Genomic DNA, 24301 nt, shown 5'->3' with positions numbered 1-24301 from the left:
GACGCAAGGTTCACTTGCAAGTAACTAGCAATCGTGGTCTGGAAACCCGGGCGCACGCCCACACACCTTAAGAGAAAGCGTTTACCAGAAGGGTGTGAGCAACTTCGTTTAAACCTTCTTTAGATGCGAAATTGGAAACTGACAGGCGTCCCCTTTGCGGAAGTTGGCAGTTTTCTCTCCACCTTTAACAGCTTGTCCAGCTGTTTTGGATCCATCGATATTGGTATAAACTGAATCTGAACTTCCCCCGTAGAAACCAGATTGGTACCTGAAATTGTGACTTTTATTCCTGATATCACCAAAGAAGGTTTTTTTTTTTAATGCCTTGATATACTTCGTCAAAACAAAACAAAACAAAACAAAAAGCAAAGAAATATCATCCAGTTTGCTTGTTTTTTGCCCACTTCCTTTAACCGGACAAGAACGTGTACTAAAGGACGGTCTTGGGCCGCCCGATATGTTGTCACTGTTGTGTGAACACTGTGGCAAAAATAATTTTGACTGGAGTTTTCATAACCAACCAACAAACAAAACGACCCCTCAAATCCAAACATAGCTTGTGTAAAAATCAACTTGTATTATAATTAGATGTGACGGACATTTCGTGTCATGTCGTTTACAGAAGTTATTTGTTTGCATCGAAGCAAAATATAATCTACCCAGAATCTCTGCTGGTCCGCACAGGACTGTGCGCCAGTACCTCCAAAATGATCCTTATTTCAAAGTTCCTCGTAACCATTTCCTGGCAAATATGATGCAAATATACCTACGTAAATGTATCTAATCTAAACCTAGTCAATTCAAAGCCTTCTTCCGTTGCTTTTGAATTAAGGGGCTTTTACATAAGTATAGTAGTCAAGAAGAGCCAGCTGTGAATACTGAGTGTTGTGAATCAGCGCAAACGTTAGTGCAGCGGTCAATCGAAGGATAATGACAATAATCAAAATACAGTTTAAATACATTTTATTTTAGAATATAAGAATATAAAATAAATAGTATGATAAAATATAATAAAATTAAAGTTTTCTTACTATTAGATAACTTTATAATCAATTATTTTCAGACATTTGGGGGAAAATATGTCTTTCCAAACTAGATGGTTGTTAATGCATTCAAATTTTCAGGAGAAGTTAAAGCTATAATAAACAACAAACCCGCTGATTTATTTTTATTTTGTTGCGTTTCCACTTTAATTAGCTTCTTTCACTCATGTGTCTTACCCAGACATAACTTCAGGAGGACTTGGGATACATATCCTAATTCTTCTCAAACTAAATACGGTGGAGATTCTACATATTTCTTCAGACACCAGAATCCATTTAGAAAAACGTATATGATTAATTTGGCTTTAACATTAAAAAACCGTACTTATGTATATTGTTGAATGGTAAGCAATGTCTAGGAACATCCCAAAATTACGGAGACAAGATATATTCTAACAAGATTTACAATAAGACCAGAAATTAATTTCTATGCATTCTCAGAGGTGATTTTAAATTATTTTTGAAGTTATATTAAAACATTTCAAAATATACATTATCTTAAACTATCGCAATTAACGAAATATCGATTTGTAAAAACGAAAATAGAGCGTCATAATTTTAACGTTTGGAAATCAAAAGCAACTGAATGACAGGAGTTGCCAGGCCCTCGGGCAGTGGGTGAATCCTCTGAGAGTCTGGGGATGAAACCGGGAGGGGAAGGGTGGACGCGTCTCGCCATTTCCTCCCAGACCTTGGTGGCAACCATGTGAAAGGGACTTTAATCGGAAACCCTGAGCCGCAAATCTCATTTCCTGCCTCCCCCTTCCCCTCCCCCTTGCTCATCTCCCCCATTTCTCCGAGTTCACTTTCCCAGACTCTCTTCCCACTGGGCAGCTCTCTCCGCAGCCCCCGGGAGCATGCGTGCGCCTTTGGCATCTCCTTGGACGTCACTCCCGTCCCCTACCCCACAAAAAACAAAAAAGAACGAGCACAGACTCCCGGACACGCACGACAGCTACAGCAGGAGCCCGGGAGTAGAGGCCCCGAGCGGGCTGGCCCCGAGCTAGGTGGCGTGGGCGCAGGTACTCAGAGTGGCGCCCGCGGCGGCCCAGGATCCTAGGGAAGGTCCCGCTCTGTGCGGGAATTGAGTGTTAGCTCTCAGGGCGCTCTGCAGGAAGGCCCCGGTCTCAAAAGCCTCCTAATCCGAAACTGCATGGCGCCATAAAAAGAATAACAATTTTTTTTCAACTAGAATGAGACATTCCAACTTCCCCAACCCCACCTTCGCCCCCTTCACATCTTGTCTTCAGTTTCCCGTCACCCCAAGGGCTCAGATCAAGCTTCCCCTCCGTTCCTAGTTCTTTCGGAGAGGCGGTGACCGGCCTAGCTGATGGCAGGAGCGTGGGAGCCGGCGCGGGAGCGAGGGAAGGCGGGGCGGGTACGTGTGTCTTTATAAAAGTGCGGGTGCTGCGCTGCGAGGTGACCTGTCAGCACCGCGCCCGGGAAGCGGGGCTCCGCCGGGGTCCTCACCCTTGCCCGCCGCTTATGGATTTCTAAATAAGTTCTCCTTCTGTCTCTCTCGCTCTCTCTCCACTTTCTTTATAAAGAGGGGGGAAAATCACCTTGCGCACCTCTAGGTTTGTTTTTTTTCTTCTGTCTTTCAGGATTCTTGGCGGAGAGCCCGAGCGAGGTGGCGCAGATGCCGGCGGAAGCGGGGCGCAGGGCGGACTGTGTGTGCTCCTACGGGATGAAGCTCAGTTGGGACATCAACGACCCGCAGATGCCTCAGGTGCGTGAAACCGGTGTGCGCGCGCGTGGCGCTGTCCACCCAAAGAAGCGGGATGGCATTCAAGCCCTTGCAGAGACTGTGGACAGACCTCCTCCCCCCTATCTCTGAGAGCCCTCAAATGTAAAGGGACTCTACAAATGGCAGGGTTGGCTTAGAGATTTGTCTTCTCCCAGCTCTTTCCTTGCACTGGTCTGAAAACAGCCAACAGCTGCAGGAACTGTCAATCAGGCTCCGGGTTCCCAGTCGTCAGGCGGGAGCAGGACGCCTCGTCCCTCACTCTCCTTTAACCAAGGTCGAAATCCGGTGATTCTCTCCTTCTCCATTCGTTGAAACCTGTGAGAAAGGTAGAGGGAGAATTTCTGAATGTAGATACCTCGGCTTCTCACGCAGCGAAGCTGTGAGATAGGACTGTAAATCGCGGTCACCTGAATCTTAAACAAATAGCACAACTTGGGCAGTTTATTCAAACGCCCGCAGCTGCCCAGATGAAGTCGGCTCCTGGGAAGCTCCATAGTCCTGCTAACCAGAACTTACGCGCCCAGAGAGGCTCTGGAATCTGGATTTTGGATGTAACTTCTGAACTTACTTCTCTAGTGACAAGGAAATTGATGTGCTTTGAGGATGAATTTGTGTTTTGGTTTTTTTGGTGAGGAAGATTGGTCCTGAGCTAACATCTGTTGCCAATCTTCCTCTTTTTGCTGAGGAAGATTGTCGCTGAGCTAACATCTGTGCCAATCTTCCTCTATTTTATGTGTGGGATGCCACCACAGTGTGGCTTGATGAGTGGTGTGTAGGTCCGTGCCTAGGATCAAACCACAAACCCCAGGCGGCTGAAGCAGAGCACAGGAACTTAACCACTAAGGCACCAGGCCAGCCCCTGTTTGGTTTTGTTCTAATGGAACAAAGCGGTTTGGTGCCAAGTCCAGGGAATGAATTGGGCCGTTATGTTTGGTCATACTGGTTTGGGGCCAAAAACTGAGGCATGTCGTTAAAGTCCTGGGTATAGGTGGTGGCAGAGTGGGAGTGGCCTCCCAACCTTTGCAAAGGTGGGCTTCTGGTATCATTGTGGCGGGGGGATGAGACCTGGCATTTATTCAGCATCTACCATGTGCCATATAGATGCCAGACAGATAGCAGCAGTTCACTAGCAAGGTTGTGTGGCCGCTCGAGGAGACCATTTTTTAAATGGATGTTTTTGTAGTAAGTTTCTTTTGTTTAAGGTCTGCCTACTTTAGAGTCACACTGTATCATTTTTGTGAAAGTGCACCACAGTACAGCAAGGACAACTCCTCACTGAATTCTGTCCGCATAAATTGTCACAGGAAAAAACCCAAATCTTGCATTTTAGAAAAGAGACACATCTAAATAATGGAAAGATGGCTCCTTTCAAGCATTTTCTAGACTTCCTAAGCAAACGTGAATTATTTTTCCTTTGGGAGACTGGTTCTGAAGCAGGGAGCATGTGACATCTCAAGAGGCAGGGGCACTGGGATACAGAAGGAGAAGCCGGGGGAACATGGGCTCCTCGTCCTCTCTGGCTTGACTGTCGGAGAAAAGCTGAGCTGGCTGTTTGACCTTGAGACGGTTCCTGGACGTGCCTTCGTCTCAGGCCGCCCACCTGTCATCAAGTGGGGGAACTAGATAACAATCTTAAACTCTCAGCCAGTTCTACTGTCGTGTTCAGTGTGGGCATGCTCATTTGAGTGTGTGTGTGTCTGTGCTCGCATGTGCCAACACATGAGAGCAAGTGAAGCCTGCTCCTGGAGTCCTCCATGCTTGATTTGATTTAAAAATACCGTCTCTGTGGCTTCATTTTTAGTGTCACTCCTTTAGTAGTTGATATGTGACATGGGGGCCTAGTCTGTACCTTTACAGGGGAGCGTGAAAGGAATACTGTCTTCTGGAAAACTCTCTATTTGTTACTAAAGTTCTTAAATTGAACTGTTCACTTTAAAAACAAAGATATTTGCATTTGGTGTAAACTTAGAGTTGATAGTACATTATTGTATATTTCATTTGTGACTTACCTTGTCAATGTATTAGTTTGTCCATTATAATATTTCAAGAAAAGACGAGTAATGCCTATTAGTAGTAATAATGATTTTAACAATATTCCTATGGTTTTGGAAACAAAATTGCCCATTTACCTATTACTGTTAGAATGTACAGTACTAATGATGTACACAAGTCTGAATTGTCCAACTGAGAATATTTTTATATTGAATTTTCCTAGGGTGGTGGGAGGGGGAGAAAGTGCAAATGGCTTATTATTGTGAAAATACTCTTCTGAGCCTCTCTTCCCATAAAGCCATTGGGGCCTGCCACCCCAGAGCCTCTGTCTATATCATAGTCACTGTAGAAGGTTATCTAACTTCCACTTCCGTGTCTAGTAAATAAGAGTAAGGATGCCCATCATGCAAGGATGTTGTGAGGATGACAGACACTGCATAATGTGGCTTTGTGGGCCCCACTGTCTCTGTCCCCAGTACTGAATTCTGTATTGTAGTGTGAAAACAGCCCTGGACAATACATAGACAAAAGCACATGGCCATGCCCCAATACAACTTAATATATGGATACTGAAATTTGAATTTTATATAATTTTCAGGTGTCACAAAATATAATTCTTTTGATTTTTTTCCCCAACCATTAAAAAATACGAAAAATCCTTCTTAGCTTAGGGGCTGTACTAAAACAAGTGGCAGGCTGGATCTGGCCCACAGTTCCTAGTTGCTCAAGGCCTGCCCTAGAGAGTACCGGGTAAAGAGTACGCGCTCGCTAGAGGGTAATTTTATATTAAATTTACGTACAAGAAAGACATTGCAGTATAAATAGCGCATAATGTGGACACAGACCTCCAGATGTGAGTAGTAAAGCAGTGCTCACTATTTTAGATGGAAGTCGTCCTTTCCGCCACGTGGCTCCTTGCTGGGGAGAACGACAATCCACGTTGCTCTGAGGTGAGGTCTGGTGCCCAGCAGTCTGCACTCAATGCTCCGTTGACCTTGATGGGCAGGCCCTGCGTTGCGATGCCCTTGTAAACTTGGAAAGCTAAGATGGGAGGAGTGAGGGCAGCTGTTCTTGCCTCTGATATTGCTCTGGGTATCACTGCTGATGTGACCAACAGGTTTGGGATAGAGCCAAGAGCATTTGAAGAAAAAGCACTGAATTGATGAAAAGATCTTTCCAGCCTCAGTCGCATCTTGGGGATAGAGGTTTCCCATCACTTTTTGCCCTGGCACTTGGCTACTTAATTTGAAAATGTTTTCAACGTTTAAACATGGTGGTAAGGAGAACAGGCCTGGAGTCAAACTGCTAGGGCTCAAATCCTATAGCCAGGTCTTACCAGCTGTGTGACCTTGGGCAATTCCATAAACCTCTCTGGCCTCCATTTTCTATTTGGTAAAATGGGATGAGGATAGTACTTATTGTCTGTGTGAGTTATGAAGTATAGGTGAATTGATACGTAGACAGCATTTAGAAGATAAGCATCATAAATACATCAATTATTAGCCAGTTATCAGAAAGGCTGTACACTGACAGGATGAGGGTCACTTTGTGACAACGTAGGTTCTGAGTTTTACATTTCTGCATCTAAAAAGAACCGATTTTTGTTCTAACGTGTTTGGGGAAAATTAAAAGCGTGCTGTGTTGGATTTGTGCTTGATAACCTTGACCAACCATCCTTTTGTGCACTTTCCAGGAGCCAGCCCACTTTGACCACTTCTGCGAGTGGCCGGATGGCTACGTGCGCTTCATCTATAGCAGCGACGAGAAGAAGGCGCAGCGCCACCTGAGTGGATGGGCCATGCGCAACACCAACAACCACAACGGCCACATCCTCAAGAAGTCGTGCCTGGGCGTGGTGGTGTGTGCGCGGGCCTGCATGCTGCCCGACGGCTCCCGCCTGCAGCTGCGGCCGGCCATCTGCGACAAGGCGCGGCTGAAGCAGCAGAGTGAGCGCGCGCGTGGGTGTGGGCGCCTGGTGGATGGCCTTGCAGCCATGAGTTCCCTATTCCCAGTGAATTTCCCCTTTCTGGGGTCGGGGTTGTTATTAATATTTCTCCCCTCTGGCTTTGCAGAGAAAGCATGCCCCAACTGTCATTCTGCTTTGGAACTGATTCCCTGTCGAGGGCACAGCGGGTACCCTGTGACCAACTTCTGGCGGCTTGAGGGCAATGCCATATTTTTCCAGGTAGGTGGGAGGACACCACAGTTTGTAATGATATTTTCATCCCTCGTAGGGACCAAACCACCTGCCACGTGCCTTAGGAACTCTGGACCAAACCAAATACAGCGCTGTTGGCCAGAAATAGATGCGGGGGCTCCCAGGGCCTTCCCAGGCTCCTAGGAATTAGCTACCTACCATGTGCTTTAAGGGCGGGAGAGGGAACCCAGTTACAGTGAGTGTTGTTTTCATATGGTGAGAGGACTGTCAGGTAATCTTTTAAGATGTCTATTATCGATGATATATTTTTATTTCAAGAATTTTTTCCCGTGTCATTTTCCCAAAAGACTTGGGAAAAGCATAATCAGTTTTGCCCAACATTGCCAGCTGCCTTCAGAGGAACACATATGTGATTCATTTCCTTGTTAATACAGGCTAAGGGAGTTCACGATCACCCAAGACCAGAGAGTAAATCAGAGACGGAAGCTAGAAGAAGTGCCCTCAAGAGACAAATGGCCTCTTTTTACCAACCTCAGAAAAAGAGAATTCGAGAACTGGAGGTAATGGGGAGCTGACATTACACTGTGGTCTGTGTTCATTTTCATCACAAAATACACTGATAATTGTGTGAAATGTGAATGTCATCCACTAATTAGAAATGCTTGATTTTATGTGAAAATTATATATCTCTAACAAATGTCATTGAATCAACATTTTGCATAAGTTTTCTAATCTCTTCTTAAAAAAAAGCAAACTGTCTCTACAGTCAATGATATAGAGAGGATGTGGGCTGACATCCTAATACAAAGGCAATTATCCAATGGTCATAAAGAAAGAAATACGTGTGTAGCAACGGTGAGTTAAGGGTGCATCCGGAGAGGGTCCTTTACACTATTTACACAGAACAGAAAATATTTCTTTGGGCAACTTGATCCAGTTTGGCTTTCCAACCAAAGTATGCCAAGCAGGCAGAGTGTTAGTCTGCGAATAAGAGAAATTCACATTGTTTGAGCACTCTCTATATGTCAGGCGCATGGGGTCTGAGTTTCACACTTGAAATGGTCACAAAAGCCTTAAGAGGAGGTTACTACCATTGAGACCCATTTTGAAATGGGAATCTGAGGCTCAGAGAGGTTAAGTAACTTGTTCAATTCATGAGGGATAGTCAGGATTTGAACCCAAGCCTGTGTCAGGCTCCTGAGTCTCTGCTATTATGAACATACTACTGGAGGGAAAAGGACCATCTGCCACTCAGACACACCCTTCCTGGCCAGTGTGAGCCCTCCTCATTTGGCAGCATGGAATTTGTGCCTAAGCAAGTTCAAGCTATGCAACGCGCATACCACATGCCCAAATCATGTACCTGAGCAGCATGGTGCCCATAACACAGAACCCACCAATGGGGAGCTTGTTTTTGTTTGGTTGGTTGGCTACTGTTACAGGTGAGGGGGCCCATGCAACTTTCATTTTTATTTACAAATAAAAATTTGCCTCATTTTTTAGGCAGGAGTGAATCCAAACAACAGTGGACATTTCAACAGCATACCTCCCCTGGAAAATCCAGAAGAGTTTGATATGATTACTGACACTGGTTTCCCTGCTCCAGGGCAGCCTGGCTTTTCCTTTCCAAACTCTGATGCTTACAAAGCCACTTGTGACCTCACCACCTTTCAAGGAGACATAATGCCACCCTTACAGAAACATCCAAAGCCAAGAATCTATTTGCCTAGGCCACCCTGCAGCTATGAATTGGCAGGCCCTGGTTCCACAAATTCGAGCCCATATGCCACCCTTTATAAAGATTCCAGCAGTATCCCTACTGACACAGACTGGGTTCACCTGAATGCATTACATTATAATGTCAACTCATACAGCAACTTCGAGAGGAGCTTTGATTTCACCAGTAAACAACATGGCTGGAAACCAGCTCTTGGAAAACCTGGCCTTGGAGAGAGGACTGACCATGGACAGTTCCTGGCCGTGGCCGCTCGCCCTTGTTATAACCCGGAGCTCCCCTGCAGGTACCTCACATCTCCCCCACCAGGTGCTCCAGCCCTGCAGACCGTGATCACCACCACCACCAAAGTGTCCTACCAGGCCTACCAGCCCCCTGCTCTGAAATACTGTGACAGCGTGCGGGAAGTTAGCCTTTCGAGCTGTAACTATGCTTCTGAAAACCCCCCAATGTCCATCTACCCAGAAGCCCTGGACCTTCCAGCTGCAGTCACCAGGGCAACCTCTCCAGCAGGGCCAGTGCCTTTGAAAATTCCAGGAGATTGCAGGGCCATCAGACCCACTTTGGCTTTTCCTCAAGAGTCAGCTCCCTCCAGGACAGACGGAGCAGAGACTTGGGAAGCGTGTCCGTCTGGACTGGGGTCCACAATCAGTTATTCAGATGCGGGTAGTCCATTCTTTAGCTATGACAATGACGACTTTTGAACAACAGTCCTGGGTGCAACGTAATATTGATGTCCATGCAGGCAGTGAAACATGAATTGGCAGCTGTCTCTTGATGAGTTGGGAGATTTATCTCGTATGCACAGAAATACTCATATAACAAATAGTAAAAATGAGGAAAGTATGGCTTGGAAATTTTTCGATAGTATAAGGAAATTTCGCACAGCATTTTAACGGACACTGCAGCACATAGAATTAGGTCTGGAATGTGACTGTCCCAAATGAACAAATAAATAAACTGGAGACCATGAAGGCTCATGAGCTAAGTCCATTTAGCTTGTCAGCTCGAGAAGAAGTCAAGAATCCTGGTTCTCATTCTAACCTTTTCCCACTAGACCATATTAGGGAGTTTCACAGATTTTTATTTGGCTCTTAGAAATTATCAAAATAGCTTCAGGAAGAAATCTTTACATTCTTATCTCCTGAGTCATTTCATAAGATTTTAATTTAGGATTTACAGCTTGTTAAAATAGCTTCAGGAAGTAATTTTGATCATTTTATATCCAAAGCATATCATCTACAGCTTTTTAAAAAATCTACAATATTGCAATAATAAAATACAATTGTTTTTAAGAGAATTTTGTTTTCCAGTATCAGCTGAATACCTTTTCTTAACATTGGTGAATGTTTTCCTAACAGAGACAGCCTTAGGATGATGATATGTATATAATGGATTATTATTGTACTAAAATATATTTTTTCTGATTAAATTTCAAAATTAGAATTGAAATGTTTTATTCAAATATAGCTTTACTGTTCCTTTGTCACTCCTCATAAAGGTAATTGATAATGTTGATCAATTGAATGCAATAAAGACATTTTACAGTAATGTAGCTGATGCTGGAGTTATTTCAAAACAGAAATAGGAAAAAAATGCTGTTCTTATTATGACTTGGGAAACAGCTGTGATAACAGATTAAAACATGTTAGTTTATTTAACAGTTTTGTATTTTATTTTAGGACTATTTGCTATACTAATAAGAGAAAGCCTCTTCAAAATATTGCATGCGCACAGACACATACACTTTGCACAGCTCCCGATACTAAGTGAAAATATTCAGTTTTCAAATAAAAATAAACTACACGAATTTGAGAATGAAAGGGGAGAAGTATTATCCTCAAATTTGCATAGAATACCCAATTTGCAGTAAGTCAGAGGCCACTTTGAATCACACAGTGTTCTGTATCACTCACCGGATTCACAGAGCCCTAATACACTGATGTAATAAATACATGCAGGACTGGCCACAAGATTAAATAAATATGAGTACATTCCTATGATTCCCTTGCCAGCTTTTTCTCAAGGGAAAGGATGCCTTGTACTCTTATGGACTACTTGTTTTTTAGACTTCCACTGCCAAAGCGCACAGCTTCTAATAATATCCAACATTACATAGCAATTACCTGGGCCAAAAGCTGTTCTAGGTCAGGAACACCTGTTAATGTATGCAACCCTTGTGGCAGTGCTCTGAACTACTGAGAGAGAGGAAAGGCCACGGGAGGGGGCAGAGCTGGACTGGAGTTCAGGTCATTGCCAGGGTCTGTGCTCTTCACCACCATGTCACATTGGCTTTGATTGTATTCAGTTATCAATGAAATTCCCTTTGTACTTAACAAGTGTTGTACTTGGCATGGAGTAGCAAGGAGTTTTATTACTTGTAAGTATTTATATCTCACCATGGGATCCAAGGGATCCTTGCAGGACAGGTGGGAAGGGCAGGGATAGGAGTGAACAGACTCCCATAAAAACATTTTATGTTCATAGTCACAGATTTATTTTAATGTGTAAGAGGGGAAGATAAAAATAACATCAAACCTGTGATTTCACGTTGTTTTTGCCTAGACAAAGCAAAATAGGTTTTTGTTTTATTGTTTTAAAGCAAGACAATTTAAGGAAAACTATTAAGCAAATAATAGTACAGATGTTGCAAGGAAATGCCAAAAATCATCAAAATGGTTGAGGACCACGGAATAATGAGACACACTGCCCTAGAGCAAGGGGCCAGGGCGCTGATGCGAAGTGGCTCAGCTGGAAAGGGTAAATGGTGATGACAGCAAGACTGCATAAAGCAGAAGATGAGGGGGAAAACCGGCTCAGCCGTGACTTGGGGCATCCACAGATCGAACCACAGTACTGAGGAATCTAGACAGAGGGCGGCACTCAGGAGCCCGGCTGTGGGAGTCGATCCCAGGAGAGGTGGGTGAAGTGTTGGCCGGGGCTCCCAGCTAGCCCCTCCTCTAAGGAGCCAGGTTGTAGGGTGGGGTGGCTATGTAGCACAGATCAGTTCTTGCAAATTGGGCCAACTGAGGAAGGCAAGTGAGGCTTAGACTCTGCATCACCTCTAGGGCCTCTGAAAAACTGATCTATTAGGGAGCAAAAGAGTTTTGTGGAAAGTGAGTGAAAGTGGGAAACTTACAAGGGCTTAGCACTCATATTTATTGTATGAAATATTAATTATGACTACTAGTTATTAATAACTATTTATTACTAATTTAAAGCTTTCAAATGTGGGAAGTGTGAGAGCTGCCAAAGCTTCTGACATACTTTGTTCTGATCAGCTCGTGAACTGGAACGAGTCCAAGCCTGCAGCTGGACCCACGACTACATCAGATGCTAAGAGCAGAGGAGAAAGCAAAGGAGGTGAGGCCAGGCTGATAGCTGACACCTTTGATCAAGACATATGTCCCCATTTAGACTTACCCAGTGCCGAGGGGCACTAAACAGAAACCCAACTTACTGGCCTCTAACCCTTCCTTCGTCTTCCTGGACAGTGATGGCCTTGGAGGACACTTGATAGACTTACCTGGAAGAATCTCACCTCTGACAGTTTCAATGGAACATTTGTCAGAAAGGCTAATGGGCTTCTTTTCACAATTTAAGGGTCTTATTGAACACTATTAACTAATGATCTGCGAGACATTGCCCTAAGAAAACCGTTGCGAATAGAATTCACAACTGACAATAATTTGAAAAATGGTCTCTCACTGCCTCCATCCTTCTACAGTTCACAACCTCCCTCTACACATTAGAATCACCTGGGGAGCTTTAGAAATCCTAGGATCAAGGATGCACCTCTGACCAATTATATCAGAGCCTCTAGGGGTGAGACCCAGCCATCAGTAAATGTTAAGGCTTCCCAGGTGATTCCGATCTTTGGGATAAGTAGTCCCAGAAAGCTGAGAGCAATGTGGTCTCGTGGAGGCTTGAAAGAGAGACAGTATTCTTAGTGTAATTAATCTCTATTATCTCTAACCTTCTCCTGGATGCCGTTGTTCTGTTCATTTAATGAAAAAGGGAAGGAGTTGGCAGGAGCCAAGTCATCTACTTGTTGCTACTTAAAGTACAAATTAAAAATTGGGTTTTGAAAGCAACAAAATTAGATACAATACGCTGCCTACAAGTCAAATCATGAGCTCTTTCATTCATTCAACAAATATTTACTGAGCTCCACTATGGATTAATGATGTGCTGGTATTGGATATACAGAGGTGAGTTAAATAGAAGTCTCTGCCCTTGTGGAGCTAACAGGCTGGTGGGCTACACAGACAATAAAGAGGTCAGCAGACACTGTGATTAGAGACGGGAAAAGCCGTAAAGGGGAAAACAGGTGCTGAGATAGGGAATAAGGAAATAGAAGTGAACCTGTTTGGATAAAGTGGTTATGGAAGAGCTCCCTGTAGTACAGAGTTAAGAACTGAAGGATGAGAAAAGGTTAGCCAGGTGGAACAGCCAGGGAAGAGATTGCAGATGGAGGAACAGCAAGTGCAAAGGCTCTGCATGCGGTCCCAGAAGGGCTAGTGCATAGTGCAAGAGGAAACACGGTGTAAATGGGTTGGAATGGGAAGCAGAGTCTAGAGTCTTGAAGTCCAAGACAAGGCATTAGATTTTATTCCAGGAGCAGTTTCAAATCACTGAAGAATTGTAAACAGAAAAGTGATATGGTCCAACTCATGTTTTGAGAAGATCATTTTGAAACAATGTAGATAATGGCTTGAAGCTGCTTCAAGAAGCCCGGAGATGACTGCAAGCCATCCAGGTAAGAAATGATGATGGTTTGAATTAAACAGTAGCAGGGGAGATAGAAGGAAGTGGACAGATTCAAAATGCAATTTGGAGGTAGAGTCAGTAGAACTTACCTTTGGATGTGGGATAGTAAGGAAGAGCGAAAATCCAGAACAACTCAGTTTCTAGCTTCAACAAATTGAGTGGCTGGTGGAGCCATTCTCTGAAATAGTGGCAGCCAAAAAGAACAGTTATGATCAATTAATGCTTGCAAGTCATCCAAGTTAATCAGATGGCTATAACCCTAGAACTCTGTGGAGAGATCTGAGCTATAGATAAAAACCAAGAAATCCTAAGCAAGCCAAGAATAGCTCACCTGGTAAGGTAGCCTGGAGTTGTGCTATCCAATGTGGTAGCCACTGTCCATATGTGGCAGTATAAATTAATTAAACATAATTAAATATTCAGTTCCTCAGTCACACTAGCCACGTTTCCTCATTAGCTACGTGTAACTAATGACTGCCGTGTTTGATTAGTGCATATATAGAACATTTCCATCCTCGCAGAAATTTCTATTGATCAGTGTTGGCGTAGAGGGAGAAGAAAGAGGAACCTGGTATGGAGCCATGAGGAATTTCCAAATGGAATTAGAGGAGCAGGGTCTGACAGAGGAGTTCAGAATTAGCTGTCAGATAGGTAGAAAACCAGGATGGGGGGGAGGGGTCACAGAAGCCAAAACTCTGTCAAGAGGCGGAGGGAGGCCAACATCACCGAATGATGCTGAGAAGTTAAGAGGAGGGCAGGAAAGTGTCCGTTGAATCCGGCAACATGGAAAAAGTTAATGACCGTGACAAAAGCCATTTCCATGGTGTGATGGGCTCTCTGAGGCAGACTGGAGTGGGCTAAGAGCCAGTGAGACACGAGGGGTTGGAAGCAGCATAATTACTCTATGATTAAACTAAAGTTGATTTCAAACTGTAAATAAAAGTCTATATGCTTGGTTAAAAACACTATCAAGAGCTTCAGATTTCCTCCAGTGACACTTGTCTTGGCAATAGGGTTGCCAGTTAGCAAATAAATAAACAGGACGCCCATTAAATTTGAACTAAGATAAACAACAAGCAAATTTTTAGTATAAGTATATCCCAAATACTGCATGGACATACAAAAATTACTTATTATTATATGAAATTCAAATTTAACTGAGTGTCCTGTATTTTATCTGGCACTCCTGCTTGGTGAGAATATTAGAATTTAATTTCATTCTTATTCAAAATATGGTAAATGACATTTGATAAACTAAGATAAATGTCTAAAAATGTCTTTAGGTAAAACAATTTGGTTGCTGGACTTTTATGAGGAGATATTTATTTTAATTGGATATAGTCTACTTAATGGGAGAGAATATATTTTTATCATCCTTTAAAGCATAAACATCATGCTTAATAAAACAAAAGTTAATTAAAACCTCAAAAACTTAGCAAAGATTTTAAAAAGCCTAGAATCATTCTTCAACATTTCTATTTACAAACCACACTGAACAGACAACCAGAGTTCGTACCACTAGGCTCTTCGGCTGATAATCACCCTGTTTGTTCATATTTCCACGCTACTTGGTTAAAGCAAAAGAATTTTCCTCATGTCCTACATCATAATGTAATCCTACATTAATGGATCTTCCATTGATCAGCCCATTAGAGCTGGGTCTTCTGATCCTCTCTAAGACAGCTGAGCTACCCACATAACATTGTGTTTGGTAGTCTGATGAATCTTTTTAAATATGAGGCATTCTGGGGCTGTGGCGTGGTGAGAAGAGGTTGAAGAAGCCCCTCGGTGACCCCAGCCACCTGAGGCTCTCCCCGCTGATGTACCAGAAGGGCACTACTGAGTATAAGTGCCACCTGGCTGCCTGTGGAGGCCTCCGCCTGTGGAAAATAAACATTCTCTTTTCTGGTGCTTCTCCAGGGCGAGGTTTTAAAAGCCGCAATTGAAACAGCTTTCTGCCTGGAGATGAGCTGTTTAATAGACCATATTGCTGATCCAGCTTTCCACAAACCACCTGAATTCCTTCTCCTAACCACCCTGAGCACTATGCTTTCAAAGACCTTTTCTGACTGTTGCCGAGATGTAGCAATAAAACCCCTTAATTCCAGTGTACCCAGAACTGCGACACCAGAAAGGGATGTACGGGAGTCATCTGTTCTGGTGTCTGTCTTCAGCTCAAGTGCTCCTGTGGGCTTCTGAACAGAAGCACATCCATTTCTGCTTTGGGTGTTACCATCCTTATTGCAAGAATAGGACAGTCATCACAGAAGTCTCTAACAGGGGCATGTGAAACCTTATGTTTTGGTTTTACGATTAAAAAGAAAAATCCAAGCTTACTTCAGAGACTGTATCTGCAAAAATGACTGAAAAAAATCATGACATTTTCAACAGAATATATTCATTCACCAGCTATATGAGAAGTGCTCAGTATAGGAATTATGCAGAGAAATATAAAACGTGGTCTCGGCCTTCCAAAAATTTCTTGCAAGCAAGAGAAATAAGACTTGCTGAATAGTGTGTTCAGTGGCAGTTAAGGCTACATTATCGCATGCATTATAACATTTTATAAACTAAAAAGTGATGTTTCTAAGAATCTTTCCTTGCTGATTTTAGAGTTGTTGAAAATGTTAAAACTGTGAATGTGGAATTTCTCTCCACAGCTAGAAGAGCTGGGCAGAGGAAACTTCTGCCAAGAAAAGTGCAGGGGGAAGTCAGTACAATTCAACCAGAGAGGCACAGAGGGGGAAGATGAGCAACACTCTTGTGAATATTTTCTTCATCATCAACCTTTTCTTATTAAAATATTTTCCTCATTAGTATTTTTTATTAAGATGTTCTTCAAAAATCTTTATGTATACATTCTTCAAATCACTCCATAAGTAATTTTTTCATAAAATATTCTTTATGGAAACATTCTTCATGAACATGAATATATCCAATGACCGTATCCATTAATATATTCTTGATTATGAATATTTTAATATATTCATAAGAATATACTTAAAATAGTGAATATAACATTGTTTCTATTTTTAAAGAACCTATTTTTGAAGATAGACATTAAATATGTTCCTATTTGTGATCATTTATTCAAGCAAATATTTGAGCTCCCGTGATGTGCTGGGCACTGTTCTAGATCCTGTCTGTAAAGAGAGACGACAGGCATGGTCCTTGCTCCCATGCAGCTTACATTCTGTGTCAGCAATATGTTCTCAATAAAGGGGAAAATGTTATGTATATTTTTATAACTAAGAAATATGAGGGAAGAATATAATTTAATGCCCTCATTTTCCCCATCTCTGCTGGTCAATGCTCCCTGTCTTTCCTTCAGCAAAAAATACCCTTTCTGACCAACTCCATCACAGCAGTGGACATTAAAGGCAGGGACAAACTGAATATTCCTCAAGATGCTGTTAGGAACACAAAAGGAAAACTGACCTACCAAAATTTTGCAAAAATCCTCAAAACTTAACAAAAAACACTCCATCCTATCCAGTAGTTATTGCTGTAAACTTTATAATTTGTCTTAAATAAAAGCAAATTCAGAGAACTGGCTGTTTGGGAAACTGGCTTCCAGTGGATGTCCTTCGTGAAGGCATTCACTCCCTGCCATTCTGCTGTCTTACACTGCACATGCAGTGGGTACCACATCCACTGGGTCACACCACCCCCTGCTGAAGCTGAGACACTTGAGACCTTGTGCTGCAAAAAGGTGGAGGGGGGAAAAGAGGGGAGAACACTAAAGACTGCCAGCGTCCACTCTGGAAGTCGAGGCCAGCCTCTCCACCATCCTGGGTTGGACTTGGTTAGGGGGATCTCAGCCTGCTGCTTGTGTGCCAACATCGTACACAGCTCCCCTAAAACAGTTCTCCTCTGCTTCCAAATGAGCGAGATGAGCCTGGAGCATCTTGTAGGACTAGAAAGTAAGGCAACACTGAACAAACAGACAAACCCAACAACAAAAAACCCCACAATGATGGAATCGTGTCAAAAGAGCACAGGAATCAAACAAAAGAGCTCCCCATGGCCATAGCTGGAAAAATTTGAGAAAAAAAATAGTATTGGATTATAACCCAAAGTACAAAAAAAAATCCGAGTCCATCTGGATATAAATGCATAATTAAATAAATAAGTAAACAAACAAATGGGAGAGAATAGATAAATTTCCCGTGCAAAATAATTCTGAAAAATTTATGCAGACACTTCACCCTCAAGGAGATGGAGCATAACTCCCACTCTTTAAGCGTAGGCTGTGCGTAGTGACTCTCTTCCAAAGAGTACTGTATGAAGGGGGGAAAAGGAGTCACTTTACAGTGGAGAAACCTGATAAGCACTGCTTCAGCCAGGTGATCAAGGTCAGCATCCACAGCGATAAGTCATGTTGACAGAATGTACCCTTGATATGGTGTGATAAAAATGGCGCTTCTCCTCTGTGTTTTACCTCACCCTGTAAAAAACAGAATCCCAGTCTAATCACGAGGAAAACAACAGATGAGTCCCAGTTGAGTGATTAGTCTATGCCAGGCACTATGCTGAATACTTTCCATATATGATCCAATTTTATCCTCTGTCAAAAGATGTGGCAGCCACTCCATGTTTGAAACAAAAGGCTGAAATTCTCGCTAAACAAGAGAGAGCTGTGCTTGTAAGCTACAGTGTCTCTGAGCACAGCAGAAAGTGCACTTACATAGGGTTTGGGCAAACGTGGACTGAGGGACCGATGCATTTTCAGAACTGGAGGTATTAGGGATGGGTCGATAGCTCTGGAAACGCAGTTATTCCAGTAAGACAGTTGTTCACTGGCTGACCTTCGGGAGGATGGTCCTTTAGGGAGGCTGTTACTAGTTGGCTGTTTTTAAGAAGTGTGAGCTGTCACCGACCGGTTGGCTTCCCGGTTACCATGGGAAGTTGTCGTTGATATTAGGATGCGTTTAAATCTGGTTCTGGCGATTACTCGTTGCTAAAGCCAAAGAACAACTGGTTCTTTCCTTTTTATTCTCACCTCACAAAACGCTATGATGTGGTTACTGTTATTATCCTCATCTAGAGATTTCCAGAAACCGATATTAAAAGAAGTTAAGTAGCTTAAGTCACAGAATTGTGAGATAGAGGCTTAAATCTGGCTCTCTATATCCAAGGCTGTGTTCTTAAGCACTAAGTCATCCTGGGGCTGGGAAAAGATGGGAATGATATTGCCCCACCTTGCGCTCATCACCCCTTGAGTATATTAGGTGAGGTATTAGTGACATGGAACATATTAAGAAAACGGTAAGGAGGAGGATGGGAAAATGAAAAAATTCTGTTGTTTAATGTATTAGTCATGGTTCTCCAGAAAAACACCAATAGGATATTCTCTAGATGAGGATTATTTATTGATTTATTTTATAAGGAGAGGGATTTTAAGGAATTGGCTCATGCAATTGTGGGGCCAGGCAAGTGAGAAATCTGTAGGGCAGGCCCACAGGCTGGAAATTCGGGCAAGAGTTGATGTTTCCATCTTGAGTGCAAATTCCCCGGGGCAGCAGGCTGGAAACTCAGAAGGGTTTCTATGTTGCAGTTTTGAGGCAGAATTGCTTCTTCTTCAGGAAACTTTAGTGGGTCCTCTTAAGGCCTTCAACTGTTTGGGTGAGGCCCCTCCATGTGATAGAGGGTAATCTGCTTTACTCGAAGTCTACTGATTTAAATGTTAATCATATCTATAAATACCTTCACAGAAACATCTAGAATAATGTTTGACCAAACAACTGGGGACCAAACCCTAGCCAAATTACCCCATAAAATTAACCATCACACTTGATAAAGATGGATTGGAGGGACCAGGGATATTTAGTTAGAAGAAAAGACTCAGATGGGACATGATAAAGTCTAGAAATATTGAGATGTCACCTTGTGCGGAGATGGGATTAAGTAGGATAGTGTGGAGTTTAGGGGCGTGGTCTTCAGACAAAACTGAAAATAGTGAGCATGAGAAGGGATGCTGTCAGCCCTCACACAGCTGTTTAGTGGGGGCTGAGATTTGAACCCAGCACTTGTGAGCACCGTGAAGATGGGGTGGAGAGCTGCTTTGTGATGGTGTGAGAGCTGCAGTCCCTTCCCCTCAGGGTACCTGAAATCTCTGCCTCTTATTCAGGGACAAAGGTTCTGAATTACTCGAAGACTTGTCCAGGAACCTAGGAAATATGTGCTTTAAAGTCTGAAATTATCGAGTGAAGGCGGGCCAGAAAACAAGATGTAGTCTAGAAATTTGCTTGGAAGCAACTCGTTGAAGGTACAGAGGAAAAGACTGGAGAAAAACGCATTGGATTAAGCAAAAGCATTTTGTTTAGAGCCTTTTCCCCGGGCCTTGGAATCCGTGAATCAAGCTAAGCACTCTGAAAATGGGACTCGGCACATCCTTAGAAGGAAGGTACGAGGTGAGACTCCAACGTTTCCTATGTCAATTTCCATCACACCTTCTGTTTTGTATTCTTTCGTGATTCATACAGGACAAAAGTCCAGTTCAAACTCACAAACAGCCTATCCATAAAACACAGCTTAGAATACTCACACTGAAGTTTTGATTTATTTTGACAAAATTTATGTAGCATAATTTAAGTTTAGACAAGATTATGCATTAAAAAACTAAAGCGTATTTTATATGGAGAAGAAAAGAGAACTAACAATAAGCAAAGTTGGCATATCTAAGACTTTTTGTCTCCTCCTCAGCGTGGTAAACTTACCATAGTGACCTGTAATTCTTACTCTGCTTCTAGCTATTTGGCAGCTAAGGACATTCTTCTGCATGCTGCACTGCTGGTGGAAAATATCGAAGAGATGCCCATGACTGTCAGCTATGGCCGTAAGACCCCGGAGATTCAGTTCTCTGATGAGAAATCGCTTTGAGTCTGTGAAACGTTACACCAGGCATCTGCTGAATTTGAAGGGAGTAGCAAGTGGTGACAGAATAACCAGTTGTCAGTGATCTGTATCAGTTGTGCAAATGCCAGAAAAATAATTTCAAGGTGATTTCCCAGGTATTTGTAATAGATCATAAATCAAAAAAGGCTACTGGCTAGTAACATCCTGCATTCCACCTTGAATTTCTAGAGTAGTCCTTGGATTGCAAATATAAACGTTCTCAAAAATATAAATATGACTACTTTAACAATCCAGCAATGAATGGACAAATATAATTTGAACTCCCACAATTACCTCTTACTCTTTAAATGTTCTCCAAGGGAAGCTCTAAATTAAATGATAAGTCAATTTTAAAATGTAGAAATGGAGTAAGGGATGAATTCTCCATTTTTTTTTATCAGACATTTGCAGCATTAGGCTATCCCACTACACTGTAGGATTCAGTAGACGGCAGAAATATTTGTGAAGTAGGAATACTTTCTAAAAGTCTCCTCCACAGCTTTTTTGGCCCCTAAATAATTCTGGCACCATAATCCATCAGAGTCTATTCTCCACACCCACTCAATTGGCTGTGGAATCATAAATGCTTCATGTTAGGTAATGCGGAAACTCCCAGGAAGGAGTCTGTATCAGTCATAGTTCTCCAGAGAAACAGAAGCAATTATATACATACACACACACACAAACATGTATAACATATACGTGTGTATATATGTTTATGTATATATAAAAACGTACATACATACACATAAATTTAAAGAGATTTATCTTAAGGAATTGCCTCACATGATTTGTAGGGACTGGCAAGTCTGAAATCCATAAAGCAGGCTGGCAGGCTGGAAACTCAGCAAGATGTATGCTGCAATTTTCAGGCAGAATTCCTTCTTTCCAGAGAAACCTCAGTTTTTGCTCTTAAGTCCTTCAACTGATTGGATAAAACCCACTCACATTATGGAGGGTAATCTACTTAAAGTCAACTGATTGTAAATGTTAATCACATCCACAAACTACCTTCATAGCACACCCGGGTGAGTGTTTGACCAAACAGCTGGGCAACAGAGCCTAGACACGTGGATGCATACATTTGAACCATCACAGGGTCATTGGCCAAGGGCCCTCTGACATCTACCTACCCTTGCCATGCTGACTGCCTGGAATGCCTTTCCCTGAGCTATAACATGGCTGGTTCTTCTGGTCATTTAGTCTTACCTCAAATGTTATCTTCACAGGGGCTTTCTCTGACCATCCCACCTATTCTTGCCCCATTCCCTTTCCACCCACTTTCTCTCCATCACAGTGCTCTGTTTCATTTTCTTCATGGAAATTTCATTTTCTTTGTGGAAATTATATATTTTTTTTTGCTTTCTCTGCCCCACTAGAATATAAGTTCTATTACAGCAGGTCTATAACTATCTCATTCATCACTTGCTCACATCAAAACAGTACCTGGCTTATAGTAGGGCTTTCAATAGATATTCGTACAATTAATTAATAGATCAAATAAGGCAAGTAGCTCATTCTATTGTTAAATAACTCAAATGATGAGAAATTTATCACAATGTTGCTTGAGTTAAGCTGAAATCACCCCTGTATGAGAAGCTATCCATTTGTCCTAAATTTATCTTCTGGACCACACAAGATAATTCTGCTCCTCATTCTGTATCTCTAAGCATTTGAATACAGTGTTCTTGTCTCCTATTAATCATTTCTCGTCCAGGCTAAATGCCTTCAACACCTCGTATATTATGGTTTCCAGAATCTACCCTAACTTGTTTGTATCCTATTGAAAGATTTCCATTGTAACGTGAGCCTGCTAGAGTGCAACACATTTTTCTGGGTGTGCTGTGATCAGCACAAGTAGCAAGACTACCACTTCCAAGACTTGAACATTATAACTCTATTAATTCAATCTCACAGATAATTATCTTTTCTAGGAGTCATAGCACACTCCTAAGCACACATAAATGCACATGTCTATGGGGACTAGTCATTTGCTGAACATCTGTTTGTGCTGAACAGAGTGCCTTATGGGATTAAAAAGTATATGTATCTGTCTCAAGAAGTTTATAATCCAAGAAGGAAAAAACTATTACACATAATCACAATTTTCAGAGTTGGAAGAAACTTTAAATGGCATCTAGTCTTATCTTCTCACTTTATAGAAAATGCAGTGGGGCCCCAGGGTATCTAGTGATGAAAGGATAATGAACAAGACAGAACAGGGTGTAACTGAGTGATCAATCATGTGGTGCGGACAATAAGAGCAGTGAAAGAAATTCAGGGCAAGAAGAAAATCAGTGAACTTAGTTGCTGGTGAGGACTCCACAGAAGAAGTAGGCCTGGGCCTCGTGGTGTGGAGAGAATTTTGCAGCTGGAGAACAGAGACGGTGTTCAGGAAAAGTGAACGCTTGAGGGGGCACCTTACAAGACAGAGCATCGTATGTGCTTGAGAGAAACTCACCAGAATAATTAGTATTTATATAATACCAATATGTTATATAACATAATTAATAAAATAATAAAAATACACTTTTTAAATGTAAAAAATTACAGTTTTACAGAAAAACTACAGACCAAGGAAAGCCATTATCAGACACCAGATAATATGAGCTACATTTTATGGATAATTCTAATGTAAGTATCAAGAATATGCTGTGCGTAGTAATTATTAACCATACATCAAAAAAGGCATATATCGCTGTGCTATTTATAAAATATTTTTCTTCTAAAGCCCTAAAAGTACTAGTGCCTAGCAATGGTCCAATGAGCATGGCAGAAAAGTATCAGCGTTTAAAAAAGAAGACACTGGTTCACAGAAAGGAATTCTGGGTTCTCTAAGTTTTCTTCTGACTCTGTTCTCTATATTTGTCATAACGCAATCTGAAGAAAGGAAGGAAGGACGAGAAAAATCCTATCACTAAAATTCTGTATTACTAAAGATGGTGGTTGCACAGCATTGTGAATGTATTAAATACCACTGAATTGTTCACTTTAAAATGATTAATTCTTATTACATAAATCTCACCTCAATTAAAAAAAAACTGTATTACTAGTTCAGAGGAAGTCTTATAATAATATAGAAATAGTGACACCTAAAAATTCTCCTTTTATTGGTTTATAAAAACAACATCCGCATTTGCTCTTCGGATTCAGATGATTGTCTCGAGCTTGGGGTGTGACAGTGTAGAGCCATGGAAATATCTCTGAATCCAGAATCAGAAATCTTCTATAAAGAAAAGAAAGGTTATTCTGTGAAATTGACTATGTGCCTTAGCTTAAGTCATGTAATCACCCTGAACGTACCTTCCTCGTCAGTAAAATGGAGATAGAATTGAGGGAGGATCACCTATGGCAATAGGTACAAAAGTGCTTTGTGTTATTCATTCAACAAATACGTTTGGAGCTTCTACTGTGTGCTAGACACTGTCTAGGCGCTGGAGACAGAGCAGAGAACAACCAACTTAAATCCCTGCCCTCACCGAGTTTACATTCTGGTCCTGGATATGGACAATACACAGAATCTCGATAAGAAAACATATAGGATGGCATATAATGATGAGTACCAAGGAAGAAAATGGAGCAAATGAGCGGAATTGGAAAGCTTACATTGGGAGGAGGTGTAAGTTTAGATAGAGAGTCCAGGGAACGCCTCACTAATAATGAGTAAAAATCTGAAGAAAATTCGAAAGCTGGCCATATGGATATATGGCGTAAGAGCTTTCCAGGCAGAGGGAACAGCCAGCATGTTTGGAACTGCCAGTTTGCTGTAGCCAGCAAAGGAGAGAGTAGTAGAGGTAAAGTAGGGCCTTGTAGGTCTTAGGAAGAACTGTGCCTTTTATTTGGAGTGACACAGGAAAACACAGGGGGGTTTTGAGCAGAGGGTTTTGGTCTGACGTGTGTTTTGACAGAATCACTCTGGCTGATGTGTTGGGAGGAGACTGAGGAGGGGAAGGGTGGAA

General features: G+C 42.1%; 1 protein-coding gene and 1 long non-coding RNA gene across 2 annotated transcripts; one reads left to right on the top strand and one right to left on the bottom strand.

The window, feature by feature from the left end:
- Window positions 1–1161: 1161 nt before the first annotated feature.
- Window positions 1162–13628, bottom strand: LOC138919347 (uncharacterized). The gene is made up of 2 exons (XR_011429495.1): window positions 13535–13628; window positions 1162–3105 (listed from the first exon to the last, which is right to left on the bottom strand). It is a non-coding gene; the product is annotated as an uncharacterized lncRNA (long non-coding RNA).
- On the top strand, window positions 2683–9379 carry GCM2 (glial cells missing transcription factor 2). The gene is made up of 5 exons (XM_070244082.1): window positions 2683–2772; window positions 6476–6728; window positions 6855–6967; window positions 7375–7500; window positions 8444–9379. Exons 1-5 carry the CDS (start codon window positions 2683–2685, stop codon window positions 9377–9379), a joined length of 1518 nt encoding a protein of 505 aa, XP_070100183.1.
- Window positions 13629–24301: the final 10673 nt, after the last annotated feature.

Source organism: Equus caballus, chromosome 20 (genome assembly GCF_041296265.1).
Source record: "Equus caballus isolate H_3958 breed thoroughbred chromosome 20, TB-T2T, whole genome shotgun sequence".
Classification (NCBI taxonomy): Eukaryota; Metazoa; Chordata; class Mammalia; order Perissodactyla; family Equidae; genus Equus; species Equus caballus.
The sequence above is the reverse complement of the archived record's forward strand: the minus strand, read 5'-3'. Positions and strand labels throughout refer to the sequence as shown.